Raw genomic sequence first — 17,276 nt, 5'->3', positions numbered from 1 at the left:
ACAGTGGCTGAACTGAGTGACTTACATTCCCACCAATGGTGTATTAGCATTCCCTTTTCACCACAGCCTCGGCAGCATCTGTCGTTTTCTCAAGTTTTTAATACTAGCCATTTTGACTGGCGTGAAATGTATCCAACTGTGGTTTTGATTTGCATATCTGATTAGTGATGATGAGCATGTTTTCACATTTATTGGCCACTTGTATGTCTTCTTTTGAGATGTGTCTGTTCATGTATTTTGCCCATTTTTCAATGGGGTTATTTTTTACTTGTTGAACTGTTTAAGTTCCTTATAGATTCTGCATACTAGACCTTTATCAGGTGCACAGTTTGTGATTATTTTCTCCCGTTCTGTGGATTGTCTGTTTACTCTGTTGATAGTTTGCTTGTAGAAACTATTTAAGTCTCACTTGCCAATTTTTGTTTTTGTTGTAGTTGCTTTTGAGGACTTAGGCATAAATGTTTTCCCAAGGCAGATATCCAGAATAGTGTTTTCTAGGTTTTCTTCTAGGATTCTTACAGTCTGAGATCTTACAATTAAATCTTTAATCCATCTTGAGTTTCATTCTTCTGCTTATGGCGAGCCAGCTATTCCAGTAGCACTTATTGACTATTGAGTGCTTTCTCCATTGCCAATTTTCATCAGCGTTGTCAAAGACCAGATGGCTCTAGTTGTGCAGCTTTATTTCTGAATTCTCTATTCTGTGCCATTCTGTGAAAAAATGACATTAGTAGCTTGATAGGAATAGCACTGAATTTAGATTGCTTTGGGCAGTATGTCCATTTTAATGATATTGATTCTTCCAATCCATAAGCATGGAACATTTTTCTATTTCTTTCAGTGTGTATTGTAATTCACCTTTTAGAGATATTTCACCTCTTCGGTTACATGCATTCCTAGGTAGTTACTGTGTGTGTGGCTATTGTAAATTGGGTTGCATTCTTGATTTGGCTCTCAACTTGAATATTATTGATGTATAGAAATACTACTGATTTTTGCACATTTATTTTGTATCCTGAAGCTTTACTGAAGTTGTTTATCTCTTTTAAAGCCTTTTGGCAGAGATATTAGGGTTGTCTAGGTATAGCATCATGTTGTCAGCAAAGAGAGGTAGTTTGACAACTTTTTTTCCTATATGGATGCTTTGTATTTTTTTCTCTTGCCTGATTGCTTTGGCTAGTACTTCCCTACTTTGTTTTTTCAAAATTGTTTTGGTTTTTCTAAGTCTTGCATTTCCATATAAATTCAAGGATCATCTTATTAAGATGATTCTTAATAAGAATTCTTAATTCTCTAGAAAAGTTTGCTGGGATTTTGCACTGAATTTACTGACCCATTTGAGAATTACCATCTTCCAATCCAAAACATACAGTGTTTCTTCATGTAGATCTTAATTTCTTGGCAATGTTTGTCATTTTTAATGTCTACAGTTTTCTTTTTCCCTAAATATTTGTTGATATTGTAATTTAAATTTTCCTACTTTCAATTATAGATTGTTCATTGCTTGCATATAAACATAGAATTGACTTTCATATATTTTTCATTCTGCAAGATTGCTAAAGTCATTTATTAGTTCCATAAGTTTTTGTGGAACTTATGAGAATTTTCTACCTATGAGATACTTGGTATTAACCTACTTTAAATATGTCTGTTACTTATAATGTAACTATGTCTAAGAAATGCAGACAGAGAAAAGGACATTTTAGGAGTTAGATAGGAAAAGGAGTTTAGCGTAACTCCTTGACATCTGATTTATATGACAAGATAAATTTCAGAGAAATAGCCTAGATAGCACCAATCTGTATGCAAAACTAATTAGTTCCACTTGAGATAAGTTTGAGGTGCTTGAAAAGAATGGATCAAACCTGTTTTTATAACTAGAAGACATTAACCCAAAACTCAACACAAATTTGGTACTACAAAAATAGCCAATGCAGGCATGGCACGGTGGCTCATGCCTGTAATCCCAGCACTTTGGGAGGCCAGGGAGGGCGGATCACCTAAGGTCAGGAGTTCCAGATCAGCCTAACATGGAGCAACCCCGTCTCTACCAAAAACACAAAATTAGCCAGGCGTGGTGTCACATGCCTGTAATCCCAGCTACTAGGGAGGCTGAGGCAGGAGAATCATTTGAACCTGGGAGGTGGAGGTTGTGGTGAGCCGAGATCGCCGCCATTGCACTCCAGCCTGGGCAACAAGAGTGAAACTCCGTCTCAAAAAAAAAAAAAAAACTATACAATTCAGGATATAACAAAAAAGTATGATATCCACGGGAGTAATGTAGGCAATAGTAATCACATTTCAAGTTTATATTTGCAAGATGAAGCATAACTGGAAGAGGGAGAATAGGACAATAAAAAGCAATGTCAAATGGGAAACTTAGTGTTTGAGTTACTGGAACCAAAACTTCATCAAAGTCTGTTATACATACAAATGCCTTGTGTCTGTAGCTTTCGAGAAAATTGAAGAAAAAAGCCATAATACTATATTTGAATTAGCTTAGAGCATGTATAGTAGTTAAGAGAATTTGAAATGCTTGCTTGGGTATGTTAAAGAAATATACCTTATGTCTCAACACATATAGGCAGCCATGGCTACTTACCTCTTACTGGTCTATTTATGCAGAAAGTATTCAAAACTGGCAAGAGTTGCTTTTGTCTTCTAAAGACATCACATAATACTTATCAGTGAAAACAAAAAAACATTTGGAGAAAGGGAAAATTCAAAGTTCATGTCCATTTTCCTGGGGTACAGAGGATAGAATTTTTATTATAGTATTATTTCTTTAGAAAAAAAACAGGATACTAATTACATCATTTTTCCTTTCTAGAAAATCCACCTATAAATCCAGGGATTGTATGAACACACCAAAAAACGTTTGGTTCTGTTGCTATTCTGAATCCCAATGTGATTAAAATGTTCCTGAGGTTTCCCTAACCACCAACTCAGGTTCTAAGTATTAAGGATGTAGTAAAGACAAAATTTTGTTAGACAGCTAAAGCTAATTTTTACATAGAAAAAAATGTATATTTATATCCCTAAAAGGCAATACAGAATTTATAACCAAACCATGTGTGGGAACTGTTAAAATTACATTCCAAATACCAGCAGTGGAACACACACACACATAGAGATGTTTCAAAAAACATGCAGCACATTACAAAGGGGACATGTAATAATTCACAACTTTTGTTAGCAGCCGTAAGTTTGATTAGTATTACGCAGCAATGGTTTAAGCAATTTTTAAATCATGATATGATAGTAACATATATGCATTTTACTGTTCCAATTATAGTTTAGTAATAAGTTAGGGGTTTTGAGCAACATTTTAAGCATTATAATTTTCTCCTAAATTATTTACTATGGGAAATTGGCTTCCACTTAAGGTTTTCATAGGAACTGATGGTTATTTTATGAGGGAGATGTCTGGACTATGTGTGTGTGTGTGCGTATACACACACACATATAAATTAGAATTTGCAGATATTGTGTAGATACACACACATAATTATATATTATATAATTTTTTAGTCATGTTTTTAGTCATTTACTGGTTTTTTTTAGTCATTTACTGGTTTCTTATCAGACACCAAGTCACCTCTTTTTCCTTCCCCTTTCCTAACACTGTGCCTAACATTTGGGTACCACCCTTTAGCCACTGCAACCCATGTGGTTTTGGAGAAAGCTGATCACACTCATGGTGACAGGCCATGGTTGGAAGTAACATGTTCCATTTTTCCTGAAAAGTAATATATCTGAGTATCATTCATGGTTCACAATAGACAAACATGACATTTGGGTATGAACTGCTGGTAGAAATAGGGCATGATTCCTGGAAGGAAGTCATTTACACCAACCCAAGTACTAATTCTTTAAGATCCAGTAAAGAGAAAATTGTTCTTGCTATATTAAAACAGGAGAAAGGATTTGCAGAGTTGAAGGATGATATGCTCTTGCTGTATATGCACTGAGCTATTGATCATTCCTTTTCCTTTTTGCCTTGAAAAAATCATTTTAATAAAATCAAAAATTTTCATTCGTGATTTCACTATCCTTTATGAACAAAAACAGCATGAATCCTCTACAGAATAAAGAAAACTGAGTCAAATTTTATGTTTTCCTATTCACAGAATATTTCACACCATAATAGAAAAAATAATTTTTCCATGAAAAGTCAAGAGACCTGTATAATAGTTCAAACTTTTTAAAATTAACATGTACAAAACACCGCAGTATAAGTTTTGTGGGAGGGATAGATGAAGATAGTGGTTCAGTTTCCTTTGCGTAAAGCAAGTGAACTTGGTTGATTTAACTTAAAATTTCTATTGGCACTTAATATCTGCAAATTCTAATTTAGGGCTCAACATGTGGCCTTGCCATTTAAAAGTGCTATCAGCCTTAATAGCTAACACCAATTCTTTTATTTCAGTGTATTATATAGGAGAAACAAAAAATGCTATAAAATTCATGTTTCTAATAAACAACGTTAAGGTTTATGACTATGCATTGTACAGAATTACCTCCTAATATTTTTACATCTGAAGTAGACCTTTTGTAAGTACACTACCTACTACATGTTTTTTTTATACATTCATACTTGCCTTGGCAGTTTCACATCTGTATAAATCTTACGATGAAGCTCTAGTACACAAGATTAACACTACTTATGAAATATGGACAAATATATTACTACTCATTATAACCCATCCAGATTATTAAACTCAATTACTACAAAGATCTTTACAGAGCTGAATTTAATATACACTAGAACATCACTGCCCTCTGATGGTATCACTAATATATAATTTTAAATTCAGCAAACAAAATAAAACCCTTTATCATAATATAAAACATGGTATGTTAATTTTACAAGCTACATAAATAAAAATGAATTAGAAAAAATTTAACATCTGCCTAAGAATATTCATTACTTAGTAAGTTATAAAACTTTACAGTGCTCCTTCACATCAGCCCTTCAAATGATTTTTTCAAGATTCTCCCTGATGATCAGTTTAAAGGCACTAAGTCCATAAGTTTAATCAAACGTCTTCATACATAGTGAAATAAAAACAGATGTAAGGCGACACAGCACAAATATAAGTAGTTAGATCATATTACAAAGGATGAAAAGACAACTGCAAATTTTAATCTTAGAGGTATATGCAGAATTTTTACATGCAATGTATGTATATTCACTATTTAGTTCCATTTTTTAATTACTAAGAAAAATAGCAAATCACCCACTAACTGCAGAAGAGCAAATGTAGGAAAATTAGTATTTAATGAAAAGTCTAGCCATTTTCTAAGCTTGAAAATCAAAATTTTTTTTAGCATTGCACTTAAGGGCAATAATATTACAAAATCTGAATCTTCATTTATTCAAAGAGAAGAAATTAAATTGATGAAGTCCACTTGATTGCAGATAATAAACAGTTACTGGCAGTAGATTCTTCTACTCATGTTATGCTTTATGAAACTGTCCACTAGAAAAGATAAAAAAGAGACAGAAAAGTACATTTTACTTAAAGTTACATAACAATATTTTATTGAACAAACAAGTAAAAAGAGGAATATGGGACACAGAAATGCAAAATGATTTTTCTGAATAGCAGCTATTCATAAAATTTTACATTACAGTCCAAAGCCTGAAATAAGGTGATAGTTTAAAAGTATAAAGAAGACAAAATTTTTGGTCAGATTGGTGGGTAGCTGCAGGATAGCTCTCTCCCACTGTCTTGCCTGTAGTTTTCAGGAACAACTGTAAAATGTGCTGGGAATGTAACATCCTGGGATAGCAAGTGAATGGCCAGAATAGCTCAAGCTCTGTTCCAGTCCCTCCCTAAAAACAGGAGGTCCTTCAATGCTTTAGCCCAAGGAGTCATGTAGTACCTCCCCTTCTAACCCCCAGGTCATAAAACCCAGGGCACTCATCTGAGGTTCAAGTGGGGCACACACAGATGCCATCAACCCCAGGCAGTTTTCCTTGGGAGACAAGCTTATAATGAATCCTAGGCTTCTGTTGTCCCTTATTGCCAATCTGTAAGTAATAAACTCACTCCACGTTAAATGTTTTTGGGTTTGTTTTGGGGTTTTGTTGTTGGTTTTTTTTTTTTTTTTTTGAGACAGGGTCTCACTCTATCGCCCAGGCTGGGGTGAGGTGGGAATGGCTCACTGCAACCTCAACCTCCCAGGCTCAAGTCATTCTCCCACCTCAGCCTCCTGAGTAGCTAGGACCACAGGCACAGGCACATGCCACCACACCTAATTTATTTTTTATTTTTGTAGAGACAGGGTCTTGCTATGTTGCCCAGGCTAGTCTCTTAACTCCTGGCGTCAAGTGATCATCCCATCTTCTCAGCCTCCCAAAGCCTCCCCCTCTCAGCTGAGATTACAGGTGTGAGTGACTATGCTTGGCCTCTTCATGTAAATGTTACATGCATGTGTATTCTGTCCATTGGACTCTGAATTTGGTAACCACTGCACAGTGAACCTGCTATTCAGTAGCAAGACCCTAAATATGCAATATTCAGTAAAGGAACACAAAATAAAACACCACAAAACAAAAATTTAAAAATCCTGTTTGAGCCAGGGAGTCAAGAAATGGTAGAAACCATTAAAAAATGGTTTGGCAAGGTCTTTTCCTTGCTTGAGTTGAGAAAATATTCCATTGCTCCTTTGTTTAATCAAGTCTATTAAATCTGTGATAGGTCCTGAAGAGCTACTGGGATAGAAACAGAGATATTTAGCAATCTCTTGATAGTGTTTTCCAAGTACATCCAAGGAATATTATTGGGTGTTATACATATATATAAAATCTATGTTTAAATAAATTTTCAACATTAAAGATTAATCCAAGTAAACTTTCCTTCATTATACAATTTCTTAGAGGCCATAATTCTGTGCCTTTTTTAATCTCTAAGAAGGGGACATAGTCTACAATATACAATTTAGCATTTTAAACATTTATTCATGAGACTCTATCTTCCAAAACATCTTTCTTAGGACAAGTGTTATAAATGCTAGGATAGTGATTCTCAATCTGGGTTCACAGTAGATTTTCTTGGGAAGCTTAAAACACTCCTGATGGCTAAACCCCACTCTCGGAGTCTCTGACTGGTGTGAAGTGGAGCTCAATGAACAATCCTTTCTGAAAGCTGCCTATGAGACTCCAACATGCAGCTAAAGTTGAAAGCAATTGTCCTAGAGGTCTTCCCTTACTCCTGTGCTGCTATATCCTTTACTGATAGTACTTTGTATCCTAATGCCATCATCACATTGACTTCTTCAGGTAAGAAGTCAGAAGACAGCATTACCCATGCTAATTACCCTGGAAGGATGCAGCACTCTACCTAAGGAAGAGTCTTCCTAACCTTCCTACCTTAGGAATACTCTACCTATACTTCAGGCCAGCCCATGAAACGAGTCAGTGGTTACCAACTTCAGAGTCCAATGGACAGAATACCCATGCATGTAACATTTATATGAAGAGGCCAAGCATAGTCACTCACACCTGTAATCTCAGCTGAGAGGGGGAGGCTTTGGGAGGCTGAGAAGATGGGATGATCACTTGACGCCAGGAGTTAAGAGACCAGCCTGGGCAACATAGCAAGACCCTGTCTCTACAAAAATAAAAAATAAATTAGGTGTGGTGGCATGTGCCTGTGCCTGTGGTCCTAGCTACTCAGGAGGCTGAGGTGGGAGAATGACTTGAGCCTGGGAGGTTGAGACTGCAGTGAGCCATTTCCATCTCACCCCAGCCTGGGCGATAGAGTGAGCCCTTAAAGGACCACAGGACAAGAGTTTTGAGGGTTAAGTACTTCTGCCTTGTACTTTTCCCTTGTTATCCTTGAGCCTTCCAGAATTTTGATTTTCGCTTGATGCTCTCGACATGTTGTGCATGTGTCAAGCAGAATGAAGCATGCCCCTTGAAGCCAGTGTGTTAGTGATAGGTGATGAGGAATATTCCAAGGAAAAATTATTCACAGTGGACAACAGCAGTGGCTAATGACAGTGAGCCATTGGAGAAAATCCTCCTGCCACTATCTAGTTTCATGGTCCTGAACGTAATTTTTACTAAGGGAGTTTGAGAGACTTCTTCCAAGAACAGTACACAAAGAAAAACAGGAACTAAATTTAACATTGGGTATGTTTTACATTTTACATTTTGAGCACTTCTGAAGGGATAATATAAGGGCTATTTTTTTTTAATCTATAGACTTCAGAGTGTGCAAGCTTCAAGTTTAAGAAAGCCTCTTTCTTACAGTTTAAAAGCTGATGTTAATTTCATTAGGTTAGAACTTGTGAAATAAGTGTCTTCTCAATTATGGTTAAGTGTTGATTAAAGTATCGTTTTCCTATAACATTATATATGACTTTAACTTAATACCTTCACGACTTCTACTGTGAAGTAGTGGATCTCAACATTATTTCCAGTCCTACACTTTAATTTTTGTAATTTTGTGTTTGTTTTTGAGAACCCTATATGAAGTACACCTAGTGAAACAGCACTTTATCTCAACAGAATATTGAAAGAATCTATATTTCTGATAAAGAATTGACCTTGTTATCACCCAACTGTTTTACTTTACACTAGACCTATTCTGTTCTATTATGGAATTATAAAAAGCATAAGCAAAATGGTCAGACTTATTTATCTTATATTGAAACTAATTACCTTATACATTGCTAAAAGTTCACCATGAAAAAACAAACTTTATTAAAAAAATTTCATTCATTAAATGGTATTAGATGAAGTAACTTACAATAGTAAAATACACAGACACACATTCTTATTTCTGTGATATTCTTGAGCCAAAATAAACTGCTCAGGGTGTTCATAAGCAGCCTGACCCACAAGTTAGGAGAGTATCTACATGTAGGCAACTATACGTGTGTATGTACATGTGTAGGTATGTGCGTGTGTAGTTTAGAGAAAAAAAACAATGAATCTGTTGAAAAGTACAAATACTTGACAAGTTAAATACAAATGACTGAAATTAAAGACATTTTCACAAATATACTAACTTCTATATTTACTTTAAAAAATGGACCAAGAATAAATTCTTAATATCTGAACCATTATTTTCCTGAGCTTTATGTAATTTTAAAGGATTTTAAAAATAAATCCTTTAAAGTCCTGCTAGACTGTAAAGACTCCAGCATTCACAGACTCTGCTTAACTTGTCCACCATTATATTCCTAATGTCTAGCTCTGTGATCCATACCTTGGGAGGTATGTGTATGATACCCAAACCTGTATACATTCTGTGATCCAAATTAACATTTACGTAACTATAATAAAGGGTGGCAATGGAAAGATCAAAGATTCCAAATCAATGGGTAAAAAGAGCTCAGAATTTATAGTGTAATCCAATTTAATAAGATATGTAAATGAAGGTTAAAAATTATGTCTGTCAAAATGATACTTAGATGACTTTTATAATTCTTTATACTTTTCCATATTGCTTGAATTTTTGGATTATTTAAGATTAGTAGTAAGCATAAGAGTATTAAAATATAGCTTTAAAATAATACATCTATTATTTCATTTTGGGGAAAAAAGCTAATTGATTACAATAAATGTTAAAATAAATTGGTATTACTTCCAATATTTACTACTCATGATTTTAAACTATTTCAAAATTTTCTGATGATACATTTCAGGAGAAAATTACTGAATGGATTGCTACTTAAGTTTTTTAAAATGCCAGTTAAGTTAAGCACAAGAAAATTTTAACACTTACCCTAAGTCCCCCTTGTGGTGGGGGCCCAGATGTTGCAATTTGTTTTTCTATTTTTTCCTTTTTCTTTCTCTTTTCTTGCACAGATTGAACATCCAAAATTCCCCGAGATGCAGCCTTGAAGAAATTTGATAACAAATACAGAAAGACAACAAAAATCTGTCCAGTGTACAAAACATTCTTTTGTCTATCTTTGCTTTCTAGGTTTTTCTTTGGGGGTAGGGAATTGGTTTATTTTTGGTAATGAAGGAGTATTTCTACAACAGCCTTACATAAAACATCATTTCTTCACTGGGTATCTTGTAATTGTACAAATTTTCCCCTAAACTTGCTTCACATCTGTAAGTATTTTACAATGCACAGCCATTTTAAAAGGAAGGATGTTACTAAAAGAGTATCTGAATTTAGAGAAGATATGATAGTTTTCACATATTAAATAATATAAATTAATGCAACTCATACAAACAAGGAAATAATTACCTTTATTTCTTTGAAATATTGAAATTGAAAATAATTACCTTTAAAGGTAAATTTTTGGGATATCAAAGGCCATTTGCGTTAGAGAATTTAGCTATGGACATCTATGAAGAATAAAGAATAAAATTATCTAAGGAGGCAAAACTTGATCTTTAATCTTACCTCTTTTTGTCTTCTCTCTGCAGCCTCTGCAAGCTTTGCTCTTTTCTCTTCCTAAGGAAATGCGTAAAAATATGTATTAAAATAATAAACATTATTGTGAATAAATTATACACATTTATTTCATAGGTACTATAACAGTTTACAAAAATATTCAGTACTGGCCCTAAATGTCCCACAAAGAACGCCGCTACTCAACTTTCTGAATTTCATTCTCCTAATCAATATACCTTCAAATCAGCACATGCTAAAACAGATACAAGGTTTGCCTATATAATCATTTCTTTACTCTCTCTCTCTCTTTTTTCCTCTCTTTTTTTTTTTTTTTTTTTAAATAAAAAGGCCTACAAGCTAGTCAGGGCAATAATGAAACAAATAATGTTTACAAATACAAGAAGGAAAATACATGGTTTGATACTGCCAGTTAAAATGGAGTCTGAAGTAACCTGGTGTTTTTAGGAAAGGTTAATGCATGAAGTGGGCTAATCTCAGTGTGTAGGAGGGAAGGACTGGAGTAATTTCATGACAGGTATTGCTCCATATCAGAAAACAGTGAATGTTATTTTTCTAGACCATGTACTACTTATTATAAAACCCTTTTTCTAGGTGCTGGGATACAGCAGTGTAAAAACACAGGTAAATGTCACCTCCCAAATGAAACAAATTCCAATTGCGGGCACACAGACAAATATAACAAAATAAGTAAATGCCTCTCAGATGGTATCGCAGATAAGTAATGGGAGAATGGGTGGGTGGTATTTTGGGGAATATATTTTGTTTAACGTGGTCAGGAAAAGCTTCACTAATAAAGTGACATCCAAGTAGTGAGCCATGTGGTTATCATGAGGGTATCAAGAGGGTATAGCATGAGGATGGGGGAAGGGCTTAACAAATCTGACATGTTATATTTTATCAACAGCCAGAACAACAAAATCAACATAATTTAAAACAGCAGCAGCAACAAAGAGAAGCTGAACTTTCCCACATCAAATTTATAAGTACTAAATTTTTAGTATCTATAATAGCTGAAGAGTTAAGGTACTTCCCTAAATACTTCATTTTCTTCAACTAATGTTTAGAGAAGAGAAACAGGTTTATGTTAACTCCCTGTAAGCAGTACTAATGTAAAGATACTGTTAACAGAAAGCTACAAAAAGTGTACATGTATTGTACCACACACCTACTAGCTACATTTGAATTTCAGATAAGCAATGAGTAATGTTTTTGTAGAACTAGATCCCTAATATTGCAAGGCACAAAACTATATTATAAATGTATTACTTGTATATCTCAAATTCAAATGTAACTGGGTGTCCAGCATTTTTGTCAAATACAACATTACAAATTGGACACTTTGTACTACATATTCTTTTAAAGGGAGAACGTAAAATAATGAGATAAATACTAAAAAGAAATCATTAAAATAACATATCCGATAAAGCTCAGGCGTATAAGCGACTTTCTGAGCACCTTCTTTTAAAAGATGGTAGACACAGTTGAAAATGCACTTCTCCTAGACGACTAAAGAGCTCCCAGTGAAAGCAATGTCTTTTTGCGCCGAATTCCACCTACCGCATCCCCTAGAATGTCCCACGCGCAACGCCCTCTGCGTGCGCCGGCGCCCTACGAATTCCCGGTGCAGCCCAAGTCAGTGGAAGGTAAAAGACGCCACAGCCGCCTTTGAACAATTTTTTGTTACAAAAGTGGAGATCTACACGGAGGTGGCGGCCGAGGTCGCTCTGACAGGACCCAGCAACCCTCCTGACCCGTCCACCAGTCCTCGCCAGCAGGGTCCCCCCCGCGGGCTCTCGACCTGCGCACCCAGGTCCAACGGCCCGGCCCGCCCCGCAGCCCCAGAACAGGTGCTCGAGGCGCAGCCCGGCGGACGCAGGGACCTGCTTTACTCACCAGGTCCGGGGTGGGAGGTGCGGACTCCCCAGGACAAGGAAAACACAGCCCCATAGGGACAACAACTGGAGAACCCTGACCGGGTCCGCCCCAGGCCAGGAGGCGCTAACTGCGCGGTGGGAAGCGCGTCCCTAGTCCTCCGCGCTTGCCCCGCCCCCACCACCGTCCACTGGCTCGGCTCCACCCCTGCGGCAACGCCCCGCCCCCACCCCCGCGGCTCCGCCCCGTGTCTCTGCGGCAACGCCCCCCTCTTCTCGCGACACCGCCCCCTCTTCTCGCGACACCAACCAGTCCCCACAGCTCAGCTGCGCCCCACTAAGGCATTGCCCCTTCCTCACCCACAGCTCCACCTAGCCCCGCCCCGAGAGCGCAGGGCTTGTGGCCAAAGCCTAGGTTCCAGGAAGCACCTGCTGTGGGTAGCAACGCAGGGAAGGAATGGAAAAGCTTCGCTACGGTTCCAAAGCTCTTCCTGCTAACCTTGCCTTACCATTTACAAATGAGTGAGTGGCACAACTCTGGGTAGTTCATGCTACCTTTTTTATGAGATGGGACTCTGGTGTCCTAGAAATTAAAGCCCAAATTCCAAGTCAACATCAGCACCCTTTGCTCCCTTCTTAGTGACAATGCTATACCAGAACAGAGGGCAGAATATAAAATCCATTATTATGACGATGAATCTAGCGTCATAAATATGGTATTAGTTGAGATTTCCACTAGTTTCTGGTATTTAGGAGTCACTTATCCCTCCGAGAGAAATAATAAAGTTTCATCTATTGAGAAATATTTTAATGACATTCTCTCAAATTTTAATAAGTACGAGAATCACCTGGGCAACTAGTTAAAATTTACATGCTGATTTAGCAAGTATAAGGTGGGACCTGAGATTCAGTTCCAGTAAACCCACAGGTGATACTGAAGTTACTGATCTCGTCTCCACACAAATGCTTTTATTTTATTTTATTTTTGCATTCTATTAGTTATTTCTGCTTATTGGAAAATTTTCAAATATTACAAAAAGGTAGGATGTATAGTGACAGCATCTCAGAAACCATTGTCAACTTTTTGATATATATTCTTACTGGTTAATTTTTTATAGATGTATAATTTATATATAATATTATGTACTTATTTTGATTGTAGAGTTCACTTGGTTTTAACAAACATGTGGTCACCACATTCAAGATATGTAAGTTTTCCATCATCCAAAAATCTTCTATTGTACCCAATCCCATTCAATATTCTATCCTATACCTAGATCCAGGAAACTATTAATTTGTTTAATATCACTTTAGTCTTTAAGTTTTGCATAAATAATATCACTATAGTCTTTTAAGTTTTACATAAATGAAATATACGATATGTTTTGCAAAAGCCATAATGTTTTTTAAATTCTTCCATGTAATTGAAGGAAACGGTGGTTTATTCCTTAAATAATAAGGGATGATGCTTTTTTAAAACTATTATTCGATTGCATGGGCCCTTTCTAAGGGTAAATAAAAATCTGTAAAGAAGAAGTGAAGGTTCTCTGTTGCAAAAAGAGAAAGATAACTACTCACCTCCTCTTTAGCATTGTGTTTAGAAAACTTGAAATTGTAAGCCCTATCTCTGTCTCACTGAAATGTATGGAAAAAAAAAAAAAAAAGCAGGCCAGGCTCGGTGGCTCACGCCTGTACTTTCGGAGGCCAAGGTAGTTGGATCATCTGAGGTCAGGAGTTCAAGACCAGCCTGACCAACTTGGGGAAACCCTTTCTCTACTAAAAATACAAAACTTTGCCAGGCGTGGTGGTGGGCGCCTGTAATCCCAGCTACATAGGAGGCTGAGCAGGGAGAATCGTTTGAACCCGGGAGGCGGAGGTTGCAGTGAGCCGAGCTCAGGCCAGTAGATTCAGTTGAAAGTAAGAGGGAGGGAGGGAAGGAAGGAGGGAAGGAAGGAAGGAGGGAAGGAAGGAAGGAAGGAAGGAAGGAAGGAAGGAAGGAAGGCCGGCCGGCCAGCCAGTAGATTCAGTTGAAAGTAAGAGGGAGGGAGAGAGGAGGGAAGGAAGAAAGGGAAGGAAGGAAGGAAGGAAGGAAGGAAGGAAGGAAGGAAAGAAGGGAGGGAGGGAGGGAGGGAAGAAGGGAGGGAGGGAGGGAGGGAGGGAGGGAGGAAGGAAGGAAGGAAGGAATCTAAATAAATCTCTTGCCAGTTTTGCATCCTCCGAATATCTTTGGAGGCCTATTGGCTTTCTCTTAGAAATGAAAACATCCAGGAGTGGCACCTGTCTCCCCGTCTTCATGGTAGTTTACTGTCTAGGCCTTTGGCTTCAAGATGGAGCTTTCTACTTGTCAAGAGATACAAGTGTTATTATTTCCTTTAGATTTTCTTTAGATAAAGACAATTAACGTGTGTAGTGGATTGTATCTGCCAGGCTATATAAAAACGGTGAAGAATTTTTTCATTGCAAACTCTTTAGTAGATTGCTTCTGATAGAAATCACAATTGGTTTAATGCTTATTCAGTGATAAAACTGTTTCTTTCCTGTGTTTGTGGGGATTTTGGTTTTAATTATTATCAGAACACTTTCCATGACATAATTATTTCCCCAACACTTTCCATGGTTTATTGATTTTTATTTTTAATAAACTTTATGAGATAAAAAATACAATTAACACATCTACTTTAGGTGTACAGTAGTGCCTTCCTTTCCTGGTTTTGATAAAGTTTCAGTTTATTCAACATTAATATCACTATAATCTTTAAGTTTTACATAAATGAAATATACAATATGTGTTTTGCATATATTGTCAACTGCATGGTCAGCTGACGTCCAAAAATATTAAATGGAAAATTCCAGAAATAATTTATAAATTATAAATTGCTTGCCTTCTAAGTATCTCATCAAATCTTAGGCTGTCCTAATCCATCACACCCAGGATGTGAATGGTGTAAATCATCCCTTTGTCCTGCATATCCACAGTGTCTAAGCTACACGCCCATTAGTCACTTAGTAGCTATCTCAGTTGTCACATTAACCATTCTGGTAGTATGGTGCTGGTGTTCCAGTAACCCTTATTTTACATATTAATGACCCAAGTGCAAGATCAGTGATAATGGCATATTGTTATAATTGTTTTATTATTAGTTGTTGTTAATCTCTTCCTGAACCTAATTTATAAATTAAACTTTATCATAGGTATCATGTATACAAAAAAACAGTGCAGATACAGTCACTGACCAAGATGGCCTAATGTTTCCCACTGCCTGACTAACCTTTAGACAGGGTTCTTCCTGATTGTTGGCCTCTGACTTCCCTATTTTTAGACCGTTCACTTTAAAAAAACTTGCAAAGTGTACATTTTCTCTGCTCCTTTAAGATGTAAATCTTCTGGCCTCTTATCGGTTCTACAGTGCAGAACCATCGTTCTCAAAAACCTAGGTGCCATCTCTTTGAAATGCAATAATTAAGAAAGGTAGCACCTTTTCTTATCTCCTAATCTCTGTGGGAGAGTAGGAGCCTGACTTCCCTAAGCACCAATCAGCGAACACAAATGGTCTAACCCTATTGACCAACATACAGTACTTTTCCACTTAGGGACCTCTGTGCTTAAAATCTCTCCTGCTTTTTTTTTTCAGTGGCATTGAGCCCTCTTTCTGTGCCCTATTACAATGGTCTTAAATAAAGTCTTTTGTTCCTGTTTAACTCTGTCAGGTGCAAATTGTCTCTGATATTAGAGTTTTTGACAATTATATGTGCTCTTGTAAACACCATAAGAAGGTATACAACATTTCCTTTACTCTTTAAGGTTACCCTGTGCCACTTTCCAAACACCCACCCGTTGACCTCTAGCCCACGACAAATATTGGTTTGTTTTCTGTCTCTATTAATTAACTACACATTTTCTAAAATTTCATAGAAATGGAAATATATCTTAAGTGCTTCTTTTGTCTGGCTCTGCTCCTTCTACATAAAGTTTCTGAAATTCATTAGTGTTATTGTGTGTCTCTTTCTTAATATTACATTGTTGTAAGTATGCTACATTTAAAAAGTTAATTTACCAGGGGGCACAGTGGCTCTTGCCTGTAGTATCAGCTATTCGGGAGGATGAAGAGGTAGGATCACTTGAGCCCAGGAGGTTGAGACCAGCCTGGGCAACGTGGGGAGACCCCATCTCTACAAAAAATACAAAAAATAGCTGAGTACAGTGGTGTGTGCCTGTAGTCCCAGTGACTGGGGAGGCTGAGGTGGGAGAAACACATGAACCCAAGGAAGTCGAGGTTGGAGTGAACCGTGATCACACCACTGCACTCCAGCCTGGGCAACAGAGTGGGACCCCATCTCAAAACAAACAAACAAACAATAACAACAACCCCCCAAAACGCCCCAAAAGTCAATTTACCTATTCATGGATGTATGGGCTCCTTTGAGCCTTTTCAGTACATTATGAACAAAGCTCCATGAATATTTGTGTGCAGTTATTTGTGTGAAGTTTTTTTGTCTTGACTACCTAAAAATGGAATAACTGATTTATATTTTACATGTATGGAAATGAGGACTAAACTCTGACTTTTTTATCTTGCCCAAATCCCTATCTAAGGGGTCTGGGGAGTCATGCCCTACAAATCATAAATTCTCATCAGATGGATTTTATTTAACCCTATATATCACGATTTACTTTCCAACATAACTCTGGCATAACATTAGAAGACAAAGAAAAAAATCAAAATATGTTACTCAAAAACATGTTTCTTTGCCATATTTTGAAATGACCCTCCAAAGCTTTTCTTTGTGGGGGAAAATGTGCAGCTGTAAAGAATCTTTATTAACATAGCTAGATATGTTTCTTCCAGACCCTCCCAATCCTAAAGAGATTAACTAAGATCTGAATAGGAAACATTGGCCACCTGTTGTCTCTAAGGGCAGCCACTATAAGGCTTCAAAAGAACTTTGGTCTCCACAGTCTTTATCTTAACCGGAACATTCCCTTTCTATCTATTGCAGGTCTTCAGACAAACTC

At 36.9% G+C, this 17,276-nt stretch overlaps 1 protein-coding gene across 1 annotated transcript; it reads right to left on the bottom strand.

The window, feature by feature from the left end:
* Nucleotides 1–2,808: 2,808 nt before the first annotated feature.
* SVIP (small VCP interacting protein) lies at nt 2,809–12,474 on the bottom strand. The gene is made up of 4 exons (XM_033205368.1): nt 12,285–12,474; nt 10,380–10,430; nt 9,744–9,857; nt 2,809–5,483 (listed from the first exon to the last, which is right to left on the bottom strand). Exons 1-4 carry the CDS (start codon nt 12,336–12,338, stop codon nt 5,469–5,471), a joined length of 234 nt encoding a protein of 77 aa, XP_033061259.1. The 5' UTR covers nt 12,339–12,474; the 3' UTR covers nt 2,809–5,468.
* Nucleotides 12,475–17,276: the final 4,802 nt, after the last annotated feature.

Source organism: Trachypithecus francoisi, unplaced genomic scaffold, assembly GCF_009764315.1.
Source record: "Trachypithecus francoisi isolate TF-2019V2 unplaced genomic scaffold, Tfra_2.0 Lachesis_group8, whole genome shotgun sequence".
Lineage (NCBI taxonomy): Eukaryota > Metazoa > Chordata > Mammalia > Primates > Cercopithecidae > Trachypithecus > Trachypithecus francoisi.
The sequence above is the reverse complement of the archived record's forward strand: the minus strand, read 5'-3'. Positions and strand labels throughout refer to the sequence as shown.

Bases quoted from the DNA above. Each gene is read 5' to 3' on its own strand.
- SVIP (XM_033205368.1), bottom strand. From the start codon at position 12,338: ATGGGGCTGTGTTTTCCTTGTCCTGGGGAGTCCGCACCTCCCACCCCG. The intron at 10,431-12,284 runs GTGAGTAAAGCA...GCATTTCCTTAG, and splicing joins CACCTCCCACCCCGGACCTG to GAAGAGAAAAGAGCAAAGCT. The intron at 9,858-10,379 runs GTAAGATTAAAG...AATTTCTTCAAG, and splicing joins CAGAGAGAAGACAAAAAGAG to GCTGCATCTCGGGGAATTTT.